The sequence below is a fragment of the Lampetra planeri genome, chromosome 11 (assembly GCF_965212315.1).
Source record: "Lampetra planeri chromosome 11, kcLamPlan1.2.h2, whole genome shotgun sequence".
In the NCBI taxonomy this organism is placed as follows: Eukaryota; Metazoa; Chordata; class Hyperoartia; order Petromyzontiformes; family Petromyzontidae; genus Lampetra; species Lampetra planeri.
Genome location: NC_136117.1, coordinates 15,038,838 through 15,056,464, shown reverse-complemented (window position 1 = coordinate 15,056,464; position 17,627 = coordinate 15,038,838). Strand labels below are relative to the sequence as shown.

Here is a 17,627-nt window from a genome sequence, read left to right as displayed (position 1 = left end):
GTGCCGTGCCGGCCTCCGCAGGTGCTGCTCGCTAACAGAGCTTGCCGCCACAGTCTGGCATAGCCTAACCTGCGGTGGTGACGCGCGCGTGTCTAGGCAGTACTACGAGATGATGTACACCACTCCGGACGAGCTGCTCAGCGTGCTGGTGGACCAGGGCGTCCGCTACTCGGAGCTCGACTACATCAACGCGCTGGCGCTGCTGCAGCGCAGCCAGGCGGGCGTGGGCGACCAGACGGTGCAGAACGGGCGCATGCAGCGCCTTAAGGAGATCATCCGCGAGCAGAACGCTATCAAGCAGGCGGCCAAGGACAAGAAGATCACCACCGTCTAGGGGCCGCCGGCGTGCGTGGCCGCGTCGGCTCGGCCGAGACCAAGGCGTTGTTCCGCGCCGGTATCAGGGGTTGGAGCCGTACGTAGTCCCGTGTTAGTCCCGTGTTAGTCCCGTGTTAGTTCCGTGTTAGTCTGGGTTAGGGTTTAGAGTCCGGGCGACGGCTGCAGCCCTTGTACGTCAGGGCAGACTCTCGACGGACGGATTGGCGGAGCGGTGGCGCAGAGATCACCGCGCTACGAATCCCCGTGGTCCGAGTTGATTCCGGACCACGGCTAACATCAGTGGCGAGTGATATCCGAACCGGTTCTGGAGCCCCTTCTTCAGCAACCTGCTCTAACGAGCGTGGTGAAGTATGGGGGGTGGAGGGGAGGCCTTCATCCACCAGTGGATTGGCGACGATGACGTGTAGGCTGGGTTAGAGTCCGTGCCAGGGCTGCAGTCTTGGCTGTAAGCTGGTGTAGCCGCGTGTTGGGCAAGACGAGGTGTTGGGATCACGCCGAGGTTCCACTTCATCGTTACGGAGCTACAGATTCCTCTGGCTCGGCGTCTCTCGTGGGAACTCGGTTTACGTTCGGTCGCGGATAACGCTGAAGCCACGGCCCTGACCCCGTCTCCCCCCTCGTGCTTGCGCGGAGAGGACCACCTCGTTCGGCCACCTCGTTAATGTCGTGGCCGTGTCGAATTAAGGACCCCCGACTTCCCCTCGTCGCGTCTCTCAATATATCCCAGTTTGGAGCGTGCGCGACTACCCCGCCCCCCCCCCCCCCCCCCGCTGTCCCCGCTGTCCCCGCTGTCCCCGCTGTCCTCGCTGTAGCTGCTGAAGCTGCTGCAGCAGCTGCTCACCCCCCTCGTCTCGGCGCCGGGTCGCGGCACGACGCTTCGAGTCCACGGAGAAAAAAAAAACTAAACGTGTTTGCTTTTTTATTTCGTGCTTAAAAATAGTCGACCGTGACTCCATCTGGCGTCTCTTTTGACAGTTCCCGCTTTCTCCCTTCCTGCCTCCTGCCACCGTTGCCGTGAGAGTTGGGAGGGGGGGAGCCCCCCCCCCCACCACCATCTCACGCCCCCCCACCCTAAACCTAAAACCCGCGATCGGGGGCGATCGCGGGAGGCAGTCGGGCACTGCCGTGCGGCCAGAGGGCAAAAGCAATCAAGAAATCACAGCAGCGGTTGATTAGTTTAATTAAGCGAACATTACACAGTAATTTCAACGTGAAATCAAGCCGCATTAGAATTTACTCAAAGCCAGCATCATTCCAATCAAGAAATGCTAATTCAGCAGAGGTGCGTCGCGCTGAATAAATTACGTCGCGGCCTCTCTGCGCTGCCCTGCGGTTTGACCGCCGCTCCAGGCGTCGCTGGGTTCGACACGGGTATGCGGGGGTCGCGGGGGTCACGGGGAGTCCCGTAGTAGGATCACGTGGTGTGGTCGATGAGACTCGGGCAGTCACAGCAGAGGCACAGCCGGGCCACAGGCGTCCCTTGCCACTGGGTGGATTTATAGACCCCCCCCCCCTCTTGGAAGGGGGGTTGGGTCGTCACGGTACTACCCACGGTTATTACGGGGGGGGGGGGTCCCTTGTGAAATCAATGGGAACCGTCACCATACCCCGAACATGGGGGTCCGTGTGTGGTGGCGTGCATTCATATAGACTCGGCCTTTGGCATGTGTAACGCGCGCAACGTTGTTTAGTGCTGCTGTAGGAATCGTCGTGTGAGCGAGCTGACGCGTGAGAGTGTGTGGTGAGCAGAAACGCAGCGGTTAGCACGCAGCACTCCTCTCCCGGCGATCAGAATTCGATTGCTGCTCACGCCCACCATTACCAGTGACGATGATCTGAACCTGCGGTGTATTAATGATCCTTATGGCGGTACCCCGGGGTACCACATAATACAAAATGGCCGAGGCAATTAAATGTTATTTCTGGGACAGTATTTTGTCCAGGGGTGTACTTCACTCCGCGACTGGGGTACCAATCAATCCGAAATCAGTGCCACTCCGCGATGTCGAAACGCCAAACAGCATAAAAAATTCATTATCGAAAAATTCAATTTTGAATAGTGCATCGTGTCCAGCTCGTCGAGATGAGTCGATTTCCGCATCGCCGACCAACAGACTAAAAATGACCGCATCACGGACATTGTGATAGCCGGGGTACTATGGTACCCCGGGGTACCGCCATAAGGTTCAAATATCCCCACTGGGGAGACAAAGGCGGCCGGGCGTGGCGCTGGCCACCCACCCCCTCGTGTGCCGGGAGGGCCTTCATAGGTGCTCGCTAACAGCACTTGCCGTAACAGTTAAGGCTATACGGGGTGTCTTTGTCTTGTGTCCACACCCGTCTTTAAAAGGGGGCGGTGACAGTAAATATTTAAACCGGTCCTGGGCCTCCCCTAGGTCGACTCGGCCTCAAACAAGTACCTGGTGTGATGTGTAAACATTGCCACTAGGGAAACAAAAACGCTCGGGCGCTGTTCAAGGCACACCGCCCCCGTGTGTGTCGTGCTGCCCTTCACAGGCGCTTCTCACTGACGACAGCACTCGCCCCAACAGTCTGCCAAGTCCGTACGGGGATCTTCTTGTCCAGCATGCACGAACGTGCGTGTGACCGCGTGCGTCCTGGACGTGTGACGACCGGGTGTGCGTCGTGTGAGCGACTTTCCAGGAGCGTGTCCTCTGTCCCGTGTCGCCAAGCCCCCCCCCCCCCCTCCAGATGTAACGCTTTGTGAGCAGCACGATCGATTGCGGCAAATAAAGATTTTTACCTGCAGACAACGACCGCGCACCGCTATTGACTCGCACAGCCAGACAGTCTGCAGCTCGCAACAACAACAACAATAATCCTTCCCGCATCAACCACGATTACCGCATGGATGGCCACAGACCCGAGGGAAGGTGGACATGGTGGCAGGCGAGACGGTGTAGCGCGGTGCTCTTCATCGCAAGGCCCGCTGGCCATTGGCGGCCCCTGGTGACTTTTAGTGCGGCCCCTGACGTGTGGCGCCCGACAATTCACAACAAGTGCAAGTGTCCCTTGCAGGCGGAGTGGCGGCTCTCACACTGACGATGTCCGAACGGTGAAAGTGGCCCCCGTCTGAAGATTATTGAGCCGCCTCTCCCGATATCCTGCGTTCAAATCCGAGTCTGGATGGCCTGTGATTTACTACGCGTTCTCGTTTGTAGCGGTCTCAGCCCAGTCACCAGTGGTATAGAGAGACCCATAGGCTGGCATCTACTTGTGGTTAAACCGCGTTCTCAAGTGTGGCGAGTTGATGGTTTCATGTAGTTAGGTTTGTAACGGCTCAAAGGGTTAAACATTCTTCCTGTTTTATTTCCAACGACTGCAGAAAAAAGCCATAATTTTAAGTTTATATTTTGATATGGCTAATTTGGTCTCTATGTGGCTCTCCTGGGTAAATGATCATAACATCAGCATCGACAAAAAAGGAAATTGTATTTCCTTGCGATGAACACTTCTCTCCGTGGCAGGGCACGTGAGAACGCGACAGCACCTGGCACGTCGAAAGGAACTCGAATGTAGTTCTGTGATGTCACGTTCCACAGGCCGTTCTCTAACACATGGAGAGACAAATTGCCGTTCCTTTGACACGCGACGCCTGGAGCGACATTGGAATATGGAGAAGAGAAGCCAAACACCGCAGCACCAGGACGCGTTGTTGACCGTGGCAGCGTGGTGGTTGGGCGCTTGCGAAAGTGAAGGAAGGCTTCCATCTAGCAGTGGATGGAGAGAGGTTGATGATGGGCGAGGTTGGTTTGCCGTGACCGATTTCGAAGGGGGTTTTGTCCGTCGGTGGTTAATGAGCGCATGCTCGAGTGAACATTAATTTTTGGTTTAAATTGACAAACCTGAGTGAGCATCAGCTTAATTGGCTCCAGTGTGGTTCCATTAATTCACAGCCAGACTGATTTGGGGAGGGGGTGGGGATTCTCTCGCGAGTCCTTGACTCTGGTGAACAGGAAACTCTGCACTCGGCGTGTTGGTGCGTGTGTGTGCACGTGTGTGTGTGCACGTGTGTGTGTGCACGTGTGTGTGTGCACGTGTGTGTGTGCACGTGTGTGTGTGTGTGCACGTGTGTGTGTGCACGTGTGTGTGTGCGCGTGTGTGTCTGTGCGCGTGTCGGTGCGCGTGTTTGTGCGCGCGCGTGTGTGCACGTGTGCACGTGTGTGTGTGCACGTATGTGTGCACGTGTGTGTGTGCACGTGTGTGTGTGGGCGGAGCGCGAGTGGAGTGGTTAGGGCCACAGCGAGGTTCAATTCCCGCTCACGGTCAACACCAATGGCGATTATCTTAACCGGTCCTGGGCCTCCCCTAGGTCGACTCGGCCTCAAATTAGTACCTGGTACGGTGTATAAGTATCGCCACTGGGGAGACAAAGGCGGTCCGGCGTGGTGCTGGCCACCCACCCCCTCGTGTGCCGTGAGGGTCTTCATAGGTGCTCGCTTAACAGCACTTGCCCCAACAGTCTGTTCAGGCTACACGGGGGATATTTGTCTTTGTGTGGATGGATTGGTGGTGCAGAGATGAATCCTACACATCTGGCTGTCTCCCATTGTCGACACCCCAATGTCCCTGCTGTGCTGTTGCCTCTCTCGCTCTCCTCTCGCTCGTTTTCCCCAAGCGACTGCTCCCCGCGGTGTCTCGTCTCCGCGTCTCTCTTTAGCGGCGGGCGGGGAGAGGAGCCGGAGCAGTGGAGCTCGTAGGAACGCGAATTTTATTTTTGTATTTTTAATGAAAAATGAAAAGGACCCGTCAAATGAAATTGCTCTGACAAGAGTGTGGAAGTGTGTGGTTGGTGGCTGGGACGCGGCCCTGATGGTGTGAAATGAGATTTCAAAAGAGCGACAGTGCTGAGCGTCCCTCCCCTCCACCCCGCTACCCCCCCCCCCCCAATTTGTCTCCACCGCGGCGCGAGGAAGAGCGTCGCTTGACGGCTCTGGGGGGGGGGGGGGCTGTTCCTCTCTGCGCGGTGCAGGAGAAAGGGGGAGAAGAGGGGAGCCTTTGCCAAGGTAACGGCGACATAATTGTGTCACGGCTATAATAAACACAGGCAGGCACCACGTGTGGATGCATATCACGACAAAGATCCCGCGTGCAGCCGTGAAACAGATTGTCGGGGTGGCAATTGCTGTGGACGAGCAGCACCGATGAAGGCCGGAACGGCGCACGAGGAGGTGGTGTGACCAGCGACTAGGCCCGGCCGCCTTTGTCTCCCCATGAAAAAATTTCACGTCGCTCCGGGTATTTGTTTAAGGCCGAGTCGCCCTATGGGAAGCCCAGACCCGGTTCAAACTTTTCTCGGCTGTTGTTGGTCGTGAGCAGGAATCGACGGCGGGTCGCCGAGTTCGTAGCCCACACAAAACGCGGTCACACGCACACAAGGACAAAGATCCCCCATATAGCCTTTAGCAGACTGCTGGGGCAAGTGCAGTTAGTGAGCACCTATTAAGGCCGGCGCGTTGCACGAGGGGGTGAGTGGTCAGCACCACACCCGACCGCCTTTCTCTCCCGAGTGGCGATGTTTACACACCGCACCAGGTACTCGTTTGAGGCTGAGTGGACCTAGAGGAGGCCCAGGACCGGTGTTGGCCGTGAAGGAGAATCGAACTCGATTCGCCGGGTTTGTAGCGCAACGCGCTAATGACTACACTACCGCTCCCCCCACACACACACAGTTATACACACAAGGACACTGACCCACATACACACAACAACAACCGCCATTCGCCACTAAGTGGCGGTGACGTCACCACGACGCTTGTGCCAGGCTATGTGCACGTTGAGACCACGTGAAGTATCAAACGCCCGCTGGCAGGAGGTAACGGGACAGACCCAGCAGGTGCCACGGGTCGACTGACTTAAGATGACTGAAATGACTGGCTGATGCACCACCTGTGCCCCCTACTGTGCCAACTGGCTGTGCTGTAGCCACCCGGCGCTCCGCTCGCTGTTGTGAGCGTCGCTCCTCTTTCCTGGTCTCAGGCTCTGGATCGCCTTCAGTACTTCCTCAACAGATGGCACCTCAGCCAGCCACTCACAGGGGGTGACTTCTTCCAATATTTTAGGCACCGCAGCCTCAGCAGGGTCATCCCATTTTGTCCCACGATGTTTTCCAGGCTGAGGGATTTCCCCTCCCCCAGGACTCCACAGAAATGCTCAGCAAATCTGCAAACCTGTTCCTGGGGGTCGGAGATTGGATCACCGTTCTTTCCCCTAATAATGGCAATAGGTGTGGCGTTGTAGGTTACTTTTTAAAAAGCGATTTGTGACACTGACCCACATATACACACACACGAATACTGACCCATACACACAAGGACACTGACCCCCACACACACACACAATGACACTGACCCCCCCCCCCCACACACACACAATGACACTGACCCCCCCCACACACACAATGACACTGACCCCCCCCCCCCACACACACACACAATGACACTGACATACGCACACACAATGACACTGACACACACACACACACAAGGACACTGACCCCCACACACACAAGGACACACACCCACACACACAATGACACTGACACACACCCACACACAATGACACTGACACACACACACACACAAGGACACTGACCCCCACACACACAAGGACACACACCCACACACACAATGACACTGACACACACGCGCGTGAGCGCATTGTAGCATGCTACGCGCGCTCCGCTCTGCAAATTGACGTGCACGCGGATTTAAATATCTGTGAAATTCTCGAGCAGATGCAGCCCTCCTCCTCCTGCTGCTGCTGCTCCACCTCCTTGCTAACCTCTGCGCGTCGCGATTCCCCTGTGCGGGAACCCGAGGCGAGGTGACCTTAGCCAAGGTGCTCGGGTTTACAGCGCCAGAACAATGAGGGCCACCACCAACAACCACCACCACCACCAACAACCACCACCACCATTGTTAGACGGACACAGAACAGCGCTGACACGCGCCATGGCACAAACGAGACGCAGATCCCCGTGTAGCCTTCACAGACTGTAGGGGCGAGTGCTGTTAGCGAGCACCGATGGAGGCCCGCACGGCACACGAGTGGGTGGGTGATCAGCACCACGCCCGGCCGCCTTTGTCTCCCTAGTGACGATGTTTACACGCCGCACCGGGTACTCGTTTGAGACTGAGTCGACCTAAGGGAAGCCCAAGACCGGTTCAGATAATCGTCACTGGTGTTGGTGGCCGCGAGCGGGAATTGAACTCGGGTGGCCGGGTGCGGAGATCACTGCGCTAACCGCTGCACCACCGCTCCCCACGTAACAAAAACGCGGATCACGCGCGCGCCCCAACACGCGGGAGAGGCATGGACCGCGAGCCCCTCGGCCGGAGCTCGCCAACCACAACAACAACCACAACAACAACCACAACAACAATCACCACAACAGCAACCACAACAACAATAAGAAGAAGAAGAGGAGCCGTCGTTGTCGGATTCGATGGAACAAAAAAAACCTCAATATTAAAAATGCACCACCGTGGTGAATTGGAGACGGCGCGCTGCTTAACAAATGACGTCACGAAGCGGCTCTTTAAAGAGCCGCAGGCTGCCTCACCTCGCCCCACCACCCCCAACTCGCCCCACCCCCACCTCGCCCCACCACCCCCTAGCCCCACCACCACCTCGCCCCACCACCTCGCCCCACCACCCCCTCGCCCCACCACCACCACCTCGCCCCACCACCCCCTAGCCCCACCACCACCACCTCGCCCCACCACCACCACCTCGCCCCACCACCCCCTAGCCCCACCACCCCCTAGCCCCACCCCCACCTCGTCCCACCCCCACCTCGTCGTTACTACCCCCCCCCCCACCCCGTCGCTCGTTATCGATACCAGTCATGATCAATCCCCTGCTGGATGAAGGCCCCCCTCCACCCTCCCAAAGCCGCCGCTATCCCTCATCGCCATCCTGAGTTGTTGTTTTTAACAATCCACCAATCCACCTCGCACCCGCGAGTGGATTCCCATCGCTCCGTCTCCACGCAGGACGTCCGTCGCCGTCGTGCTGGACCCACGCGTCGGGGAACGCCGTGATCCGTTTATAGACACCCCACTGAACGCAACGGGGGGACGACGTTTGCAAAGCCTCGTGTCTCCCACCAATCTCGCTCCACTCATCGTCGTCGCTATTCATTGATATTCCGCTCGCTTACCCAGCGAAGCGTCGCAGAGTCTCGAGACCCTTTGTAAGGAGGGTGCTGCCAAGTGTTCGGGGGCGATGCTGATGCTGCGCGTGACCCCGATTGAGTAGATTGCAGGTAGATTGCTCAGCATTGGGATGGTTTGGCCAATGCCAATTGCGTCGTGTGTTTATCCTCGCTGTGAGATGATAGCGGTGTTTATCCGGAGGGAACCCACACCGAACAGAGGGAGGACACAGGAATTCCACACGGAAAGGAGTTCGAAGCGGGAGTTGAACCCAGCCCCTTGTTGCTGTGAGGCCCCGGGTGTCACCACTGCAAATCGTCAACTACGTTTACATCCTGCCCTTTCACAATGTGCAGAGAGAGAGCGCGATCCTGGCCACTCTCCATAGAGAGGCCCTCGAGAGCGGCCTCTAGTGGAGGCCCTCCCGCCAGCAGTGAACAAAGCACTTGCAGGGCTGCGCCTTTACCGCCCTGCACGCTCGCTCACCTGAGTGCGGATTTTCCTGCATCGATCTCCCGAGACAGCGGAGGATGAGATGGGATGGGGTTGGGTGGGTGGGGAGGGTGGAATTGGGGCTCGGGATGGTGATGAGAGTTGCTACTGAGATGTAAAGAGGGATGGGTGGAGGAGGGGGGGCAGAGTAACAACCCCCTCCACCCCACCACGAACGATCGAAGTTAATTTTTTTAGGATTTGCATTTCCGGCCCTGATTGTCGCCGCCAAAATGTCGTGAAGAAGAGAAACTCCACTTGGCGAGGGCCCAGTCAAGAGGCGTGCCACCTCGTTCCTCCTCCTCTCAATGCCCCCCCCCCCCGCAATGATGCCCCCACTCCCCCGCCCCTCTCTAAGCCCCCCCCTTCCCCCTCAACATGAAGGCGCCCGCCCAGAGGCGCGCGCTTGGAACTCAGGGGTCGATTCGACCCGCGGGGACGATAGAAGATGTTGCTGTCCACGCGTCACCGCAACGTCAACGCTATGAATACACTTTTATATATCTACACACACACACCTGCCTCCACCCAACCCGCAGTGACCAGCGTGGTGAAGTATGGTCAAACTACCCGCGTAACCCACGCGGGCGTGGGGATGCCTTCGCCCATCAGCGCTTTGGTGAATTTGTTTAGAGCCGGCATGAGTGTAGGTCGCGGGGCCCGATCAGGAGCCCTTCCCCCGTGGCCAGCTTCATCTTGAGCGGGGGGCCCCATGACTGTTGTCGTTTTGACTGTTTCGCCACCACGAACATGTACCGCTGTTGTTGTGCCGCTGTTGTTGTACCGCCGTCTCCTGCCAGAGCCAGGGCACGGCGCCTCCTCGACGCCGCCCATGGCAAGGGGAATTACACAAAATCTGTGCGGTGATCCACCAACCCTGGCTGCTGCCTCCACAGCGCTGGGTGGCCGTCCATCGTGCAGCAGCACAGCCCCAACCACCCCCGTGTCGAGTCGCCGGCTGGAGGTTGGGGAGTGGGAGATGGGGGCGGTGACTCGAGGAGGAGCAGGGGAAGCTGGTGCCCCCCGGGTTCGTGCTGGACGCGAGAGTGAAGGCCGTTTGCGTGAGTGGTGGCGACAGGAGTGGAAGAGTCGCGGTGCCACATCTCCATTATGCGCGGATTCATTTGTTGAAAATGTCTCACGTTTTATTGCCCGCCGCCGCCGCCGTCCCAGTGGCATCGTGTCGGACAAGGTGAATTAAAATGCGCAACGTGGTGGAGGAGCTGTCTCGATTTAATTCCGAATCGCATTAACACGCGGACCCACGCCGCACGCGACGCACGAGCCTCTGGAAATTGAATTTAATTCCACACAACCCTCATTATTTCCCTCCGCCAATTAACATTCATCGCCATTTCACTCTCGCAGTTAAATTCTGAGCGCGGAAATAAACATCGCTGCCCGTGTTCAGGCACACGGGCAGCTCCTCTTGTCAATCCACTGCTGGATGATGATGAGGGGGCCCCCTCCCGCCGTGGGGTGTCTGACTTTGGGATTGGGGGTGTTAGGGTGATGTTGAGGGGGGGGGGGTGTTGACCGTACTTAGAGGGGACACGCAACTTATAAAGTTCTGAAAAGCGAGCGGTGTAGGTGACGTGGGGACGGTGGGACAGGGGGAGGCCTGCAGCCAGGTGCTGGCGATGAGTCTCTCAGAAGGGGCCTCAGAGGACGTGGAGACTTGGTAGCCAGGTGAAGACGCATCGGTCGTGGTGGTGGCTATGAGACCGTCAGAAGAGTCGTTGAAGGAGAGTGCCAACGCTGTGCCAAGAAGACGCCAGGCCAGACGATGGTGAGACTGGAAGAGCAGCCCTTCGAAGTCGGTCAGCCTGCGACCTTGCAACACACGACATAATCTGGCAGAAGGAAGGACGCGATGGCGAGGTACGGTGTTGGCATCTGCGTGATGATGACCTGTTCACCTTGACCTAACATAGCCTCGGTTTCTCCCGCAGCGCGACTCCCACACCCCTCCCCCACCCCTCCACCCCTCCTCCACCCCGGCCTTAATTATTGATGAGACGCCGGTAACTTGTGCCCATGCGTGTCCCCTATCAGCTCGGAGTAAATGAGTCGTTATGAGCCTCGGGGAGGCTCCATCCGCCAAGCTCCAGTGCCGCACGCGGCCTCAGCGCCCTCAACGAGCCCGGCAGGTCCCGTCTGGGAAGTTCCAGTGGGGGAATCGGCCCGGGTGGTCCGGCGATGAGAGGCTGCTCGCGAATTGTAATTAATGCCAGGCCTGTATAGTCATGGCACGTTCCGAGAGCACGTTCGCCGAGGAGATGGAGCGATGGAATCGGCTCGTCGTGCTGCAGAGGCGCTTTGTGGATTGTTAAAACGCAGGATGATAACACTGAATGTCAAATCCGTGCAACAGAGCGTGGCTTCGCGTCATTTCAACCAGTGTTGCTGAAACGGTGCGCTCCCAGAAGGCCGTGCGGCTGATGGGATGTCTCTCCCCATGGCGAACTGGTTTCTTTTTCATGGAGAACTGGGATGGGAGGCGAATCGCCCGCTTATTTATCGTTACGTAGATCCTCCTCCACAGCCACGGTTAATTGGCGGTGTGATTGATGTCACGTGTTACGTTGTTCATGGATAATCGTGCGAGAATCCAGTGAGATTACCAGCGACTCGCCTGGCCTCCAGAAGCCAATGGGTTCCACCCAAGCCACGCGTTCATCGCGGGCGCCCAAAGTCTCCCCGCTGGCTCGCCACCTCGAAGTGGCACCCACCCACACACACCCACCCACCCACACACACCCACACACACCCACCCACACACACCCACACACACACCCACACACACCCACACACACACCCACCCACACACACCCACACACACCCACCCACACACACCCACACACAGCCACCCACCCACACACACCCACCCACACACACCCACACACACACACCCACCCACACACACCCACCCACACACACCCACCCACACACACCCACCCACACACAGCCACCCACCCACACACACCCACACACACACCCACCCACACACACCCACCCACACACACCCACCCACACACACACACCCACACACACACACCCACACACACACGCGCCTTGTGCCACCGCCCCGATGGGCTCTTCCTCTTTCTTGTCTCTTCCTCTTCCACGCGCCGTGGTTCCTAACAACCTTGTCCGCTTATGTGAGGCAATGTCGGTTCGCGCCGAGACGGTTTGAGAATTTGTGAATGAAGAATAATAATAAGAAGAAGAGGAAGAATCTCCTTCTGTCGAGGCAGCGGCTCGCCGCCACTCCTGCCAGGCGCTGGGAGCTCAGCCACCCGTCGTGAGTGCCCTGACGCAGAGACAGGCGGACAGAGACACAAAGACATCGATTCCCCCTGTAGCCTGTTTAAAGACTGTTGGGGCCAGTGAGACACACAGATAGACACCGACACACAGACAGACACACAGACAGACACACACAGACAGACACAGACACACATATATAGACACAGACACACACACAGACACACACTGATAGACACACACAGACACAGATAGACACAGACACACACAGACACACGCACAGACACACACAGATAGACACACACAGACAGACACACTTACAGACACATACACAGACACACACAGATAGACACAGACACACACAGACAGACACACATACAGACACATACACACACAGATAGACACAGACACACACAGATAGACACACACACAGACACAGACACACACAGACACACACAGATAGACACACACACACAGACAGACACACACAGACAGACACAGAAACACAGACACACAAAGATAGACACACACACAGACACACACACACAGACAGACACACACAGACAGACACAGGCAGCCACCTGGCTGCATCCCCTCCCTCCCCGCCCCCATCACCGCCCGCGCGGCTCTCCATGCCCCCAGGCGCGCTTCTCGCCGACAATCGGCGTCGTGGTTTTGTGTTTAAAAAGAGGAGAGGAGGGAAGGACGTGGGGGGGGAGAGGTCTGTTTTCACTCCCAGCAGAATTAAGAATGAAAAAAACATCTCGCGAACTTAATTGAGCGTATTCCTGCGTGTTCCTGGTTGGTCCACACCAAACACACAGTGGGGTGAAGGCGCAGCCCTGCAATTTCCGACTCGCCACCGCTCCCAATCTGTGTTAGACTTGAAACAAATGTACTGCTTACATTCTGTAACGATGCAACATCTGCTTAGACAAACAACCAGACAGTACAAACGAGACAAATAACACAACGCACTTCCGAAATTTATTCAACAGAATTATATCCCACAATATGTTTTAACATCTTACCGACTATGTCATGTGGGAGACGGAGCCTTCTGCAGCCAGGCGCCCCGATTTTGGAATCTCCTTTCTCGGTCAATTCGGGATTTTGAGTCTGTTTCACTTTAAAATCACCGTCTTAAAACTCACATTCTTGTACTGCCGGCTCTCCCCGTAACTTGAGATTTGAAGTGGAGGTTATTATTATTGAAATCAAATCTAGAACTCGGATCGATACTCGCCACGTGTTCAATGGGGGTGGGTGGGGGTCACGTGCGGTTTCCACGAAGACTCTGGATCACGACCTCCACGCGTAAATGCTGCCCTCTGCTGCCCGCGAGCAGGGACCCCTCAGCGAGAGGATGGGAGCAGCAGTAGTAGCAGGAGCAGCAGCAGCAGTAGCAGGAGCAGGCGGGGAGGGGTCCCACGCGGGGCAGGAGCCACCCAGCAAGGCGGGGTCATCAGACATCCTCCACCTTCCACCAGGCACTTGACCTGCAAGCCGGGAACTCGCGTGAACTCTGACCGAATTCACAACGGGCGCGCCAGATTCTATGGCATCTGTGGCGAGTGCGGCACTCGGCTGGGTGGTGGCCACCACGCAGGGGGCTTGCCAGGTGTTGTAGGCGCGCCGCCGCTGGGGTTGTCTCCGGGGACTCCGCGCTCCTCCCACGCGGAGTCAAAACTCTTCCCGAGTGGGGCTCGTGGCCAAACGTCCCCAATGTAGCGGGGCCCGACCGATAACCAAAGTCTCAATTCCAGGCCACTACTAACATCAGTGGCGGGTGATATCGGAAGCAGTTCCGGGCCTACCGTAGGTTGACTCAGCCTTCAAAATGAGTTTTTCGGGCGATGTGTAAACATCAACACATGGGAGACAAAGGCGGCCGGGTGTGTAGTGCTGGCATCAGCGCTCACTTGTACATTGGTCCAACCATAACAGATGCTCGCTAACAACCGCAGGTGTCTACTGAACGGGGATATTTGTCCTTTGTCTTCGTGTCCGTATCGGGAGCGGTGGCGCAGTGGTTAGCGCACTGCGCTGTAATCTCGACTTCTATAGGGGACCCGTAAATTGCCGCTCGCGGTGGCTGGGGAGGAGGATGATTGCATCTTCAGGGTTCAATGATCCCACGGCGCTACTCGCAACCAATGAACCTTCAGCATAACCACCACCACCACCACCATCATCTCCTCCTCCTCCGCTCATCCCCAGGACCCCTATCCAGGGACCTCGTGGTGCCCCCCTTCTGCCGGGAGACACAGCCCCCCTCCCAACCCCTAGGGTTTAGCGGAGTGACTCCATTAGCCTCCATTAGGGATGGAGGGAGGAGGAGGCGCTTGGAGTTTTCCGATCGATCCGCGCGGTGTCCGTGATGAATGTCCCCGACCTCCCCGTGACTCTTCTGACACCACGAGGCCACCGTGGGCCCATTATTATCCATTAATGATGATAATGGACAACAACAACAACAACAATAATGATAATGATGATGATGGTAACTAGGACACTTGTTGTTGCCGTTGTTATTGCCACGATGGGGGAGCGGTGCTGGGCGCACTGCTCGATATGAAGCCGGCGACCTGAGTTCGATTCCTGGCTAACACCAGCGGCCGCGCTGCTAACACGTGCGCATGGATCCAGTCAGGAGCCTTGGTCGCCCTGCGCCTGGAGATTTCCACTGTCCCCAGAATTAGTTCGTAAATGCCCCTGGCCACACACACGTGTGTGTGTGTTTATGTACTGCATGCCCGTCAACCCCTTATCCATGCAGTACCTTATTACAGACCAATTCAGACCATATTGGTCACCCCGTATCCTTATACATCTCAACGTTCATCCTACAAAGTCCCATCACAAGGGAGAAACACAAACAGACAGACACAACGTTGCTTTGCCCGTATTGAAACGGCTGTACCGCCGTATGGACCTGTAAACTCAATGTCCCTGTAGTACAAGAATTCGGGTAAACCGTGTGGGTTGACAGCTGTGGCTCTGTCGAGCCTCAAATGAGTACCTGGTGCGGTGTGTAGACATCGCGACTGGGGAGACAAAGGCGGCCGGGCGTGGTGCTGGCCACCCACACCTACTCGTGTGCCGTGCCGCCTTTCACAAGTGCTCGCTCACAGCGCTTGCCTCAAGTCTGTTAAAGGCTACACGGGGGGGGAGTCTTTGTGTTGCATATCTACATAGACAGTGTGTCTAGCTCTGTATATGAATGTATATGCTAGGGTGGAGCGGTGGCGCAGTGATTAGCGCACCGCGCTACGGTGCGCTAATCACTGCGCTAACAACAGCGGCGAGTGCTGTCACGCCGGCTGTTGAACCTTCCCTGGGAGCAGCGCTCTTCATGACGAGGCGCGTGGGCCACTCGCGGCTCCTCGTAGCCTTTAGTGCGGCCCCCGACAATTCACGTGACAACACCCCCCATCATCATCATCATCACGGTCGTGCTCCTGTGAAACCCCCAATGGTTTCAAATGTGTGGCGATGTCTTAATGGTGAAAGTGGCCCCCTGTGAAAGCCAGTGAAGAACACTGCCTTAGATCAACTGAGCCTCAAAGAGTGCCCGACGCGGCATGTACAGAGTGCTACTGTGCTCGCTAACAGCGATTGCCTCCGCGGTCTATGCGGTCATGCGGGGATCTTCTGGCCAGCGTGCAAAGGCGACCTCTAGAGCCCCCAATAGTGGCAGATTTTCCGCCAGCAGTGGACGAGAGCGAGCAATTGCAGGGCTGCGCCTTCATTGTTCTTCACCGATACGTGAGCAGGCGCGCTACCAACCCGGCTACCCGAGTTCGATCCCCGCTCAAGGCCAGCATTCATTGCGAATACCTTGAAACCCGTTCTGGACTACCGCTCGGTCGACTCAGACTTGAACGAGCACCCCGGGGTTGCCGTGCCCGCACCAGCGTCACCGAAGGTGGCTCCCCCCGCGCGTGGCGCGCTCTGCCCCCGGCACGCCGCGCCAGCGCTCTTCGTCTTCGTGCGAGCGCGCTCCCTTCGGGGCTGGCGCGCCGTTGACCCGCCTTGTTCCACCTGTGATACCTCGCGATCCATCATCCTTACCCACACAAATGCTATCTGCTCCGCCGTCTCGGGGGACGCGAGCTGGGGCCGAGGAGACGAACCCTGATAGATATTTTGTCTCGGATTCGCCGCCAAGATGCACGCGCCGTGCCGCTGCCATTTCCCCTGGGACTCGCGGTGAGAAAACGAGAATGTGCACGCGAATATACACACGCACATATTATACACCTACACACATACACACATACATATATACACACATACACATGTATACACACATACACACGTATACACACACATACACACATACACATGTATACACACATACATACATATATACACGCACATACACACACACATACACACACACACATATATACACACATACACACATATATACACACACATATATACCCACATACACACATACACACACATACACAAACACACACATACATACACACACATATATACACACATACACATATATACACACATACACACACATACAACAACAACCGCCATTCGCCACTAAGTGGCGGTGACGTCACCACGACGTTTGTGCCAGGCCATGTGCACCTTGAGGCCACGTGAAGTGTCGAACGCCCGCTGGCAGGAGGTCACGGGGCAGACCCAGGTGCCACGGGTCGACTGACCGAGATGACCGAGATGACTGGCTGATGCACCACCTGTGCCCCCTACTGTGCCAACTTGCTGTGCTTTAGCCACCCGGCGCTCCGCTCGTTGTTGTGAGCGTCGCTCCTCCGCCCTCCGTTGTTGCTGGAGGGCGACTGCCTCCAACTGCCCAGTAGCGTCCTTCACGAACCTCCTCCACTGAGGCCGATCTTGACACCGCTGGTACCAGTCATCAGCAAGTCCACTCAGCTCCACGTCCTCCTGTGCCACATCACTCCATCTCTTCTCTAGCCCGTGCCGCGCCCGTTTAGCCCCCTCGATCCGGCCGAACAAAAGCTGTTTAGGCATGCGGTGGCTGGGCATGGGGCTACATGACCCAGCCAACGCAGCCTTGCCTGCCGGAGGAGCTCACTGATGGGACTTGGCCCAGATCTTTCAAGAACTTGTGAGCTCCTCACACAATCCAGCCTGCAGGTGAAACCCAGGATGGATCGTAGGCAGGCCAGCCTAAACGTTTCCAACTGTGACACACACACAGTGTCACACACACAGTGACACGCGCAGTGAGACAAAGACCCCCCGCGACTTCTATTTGACGACTCACACACGGGTGTCGACTGCGAGCTGCCGTGGCCGAGCGGGTTTGCTGTGGGACGTGAAGCACAGGGACACAGGTTCCAG

At 57.0% G+C, this 17,627-nt stretch overlaps 1 protein-coding gene across 1 annotated transcript in view; it reads left to right on the top strand.

Moving 5' to 3' along the window:
* EXOC4 (exocyst complex component 4) overlaps window positions 1-3,110 on the top strand; it is a 106,383-nt gene extending 103,273 nt beyond the window's left edge. Inside the window, exon 18 of the mRNA XM_078598996.1 lies at window positions 97-3,110. Coding sequence (XP_078455122.1) covers window positions 97-334 — 238 coding nt within the window. The 3' untranslated portion in view covers window positions 335-3,110. The remainder of the gene's footprint in view (window positions 1-96) is intronic.
* The last annotated feature ends 14,517 nt before the right edge of the window (window positions 3,111-17,627 follow it).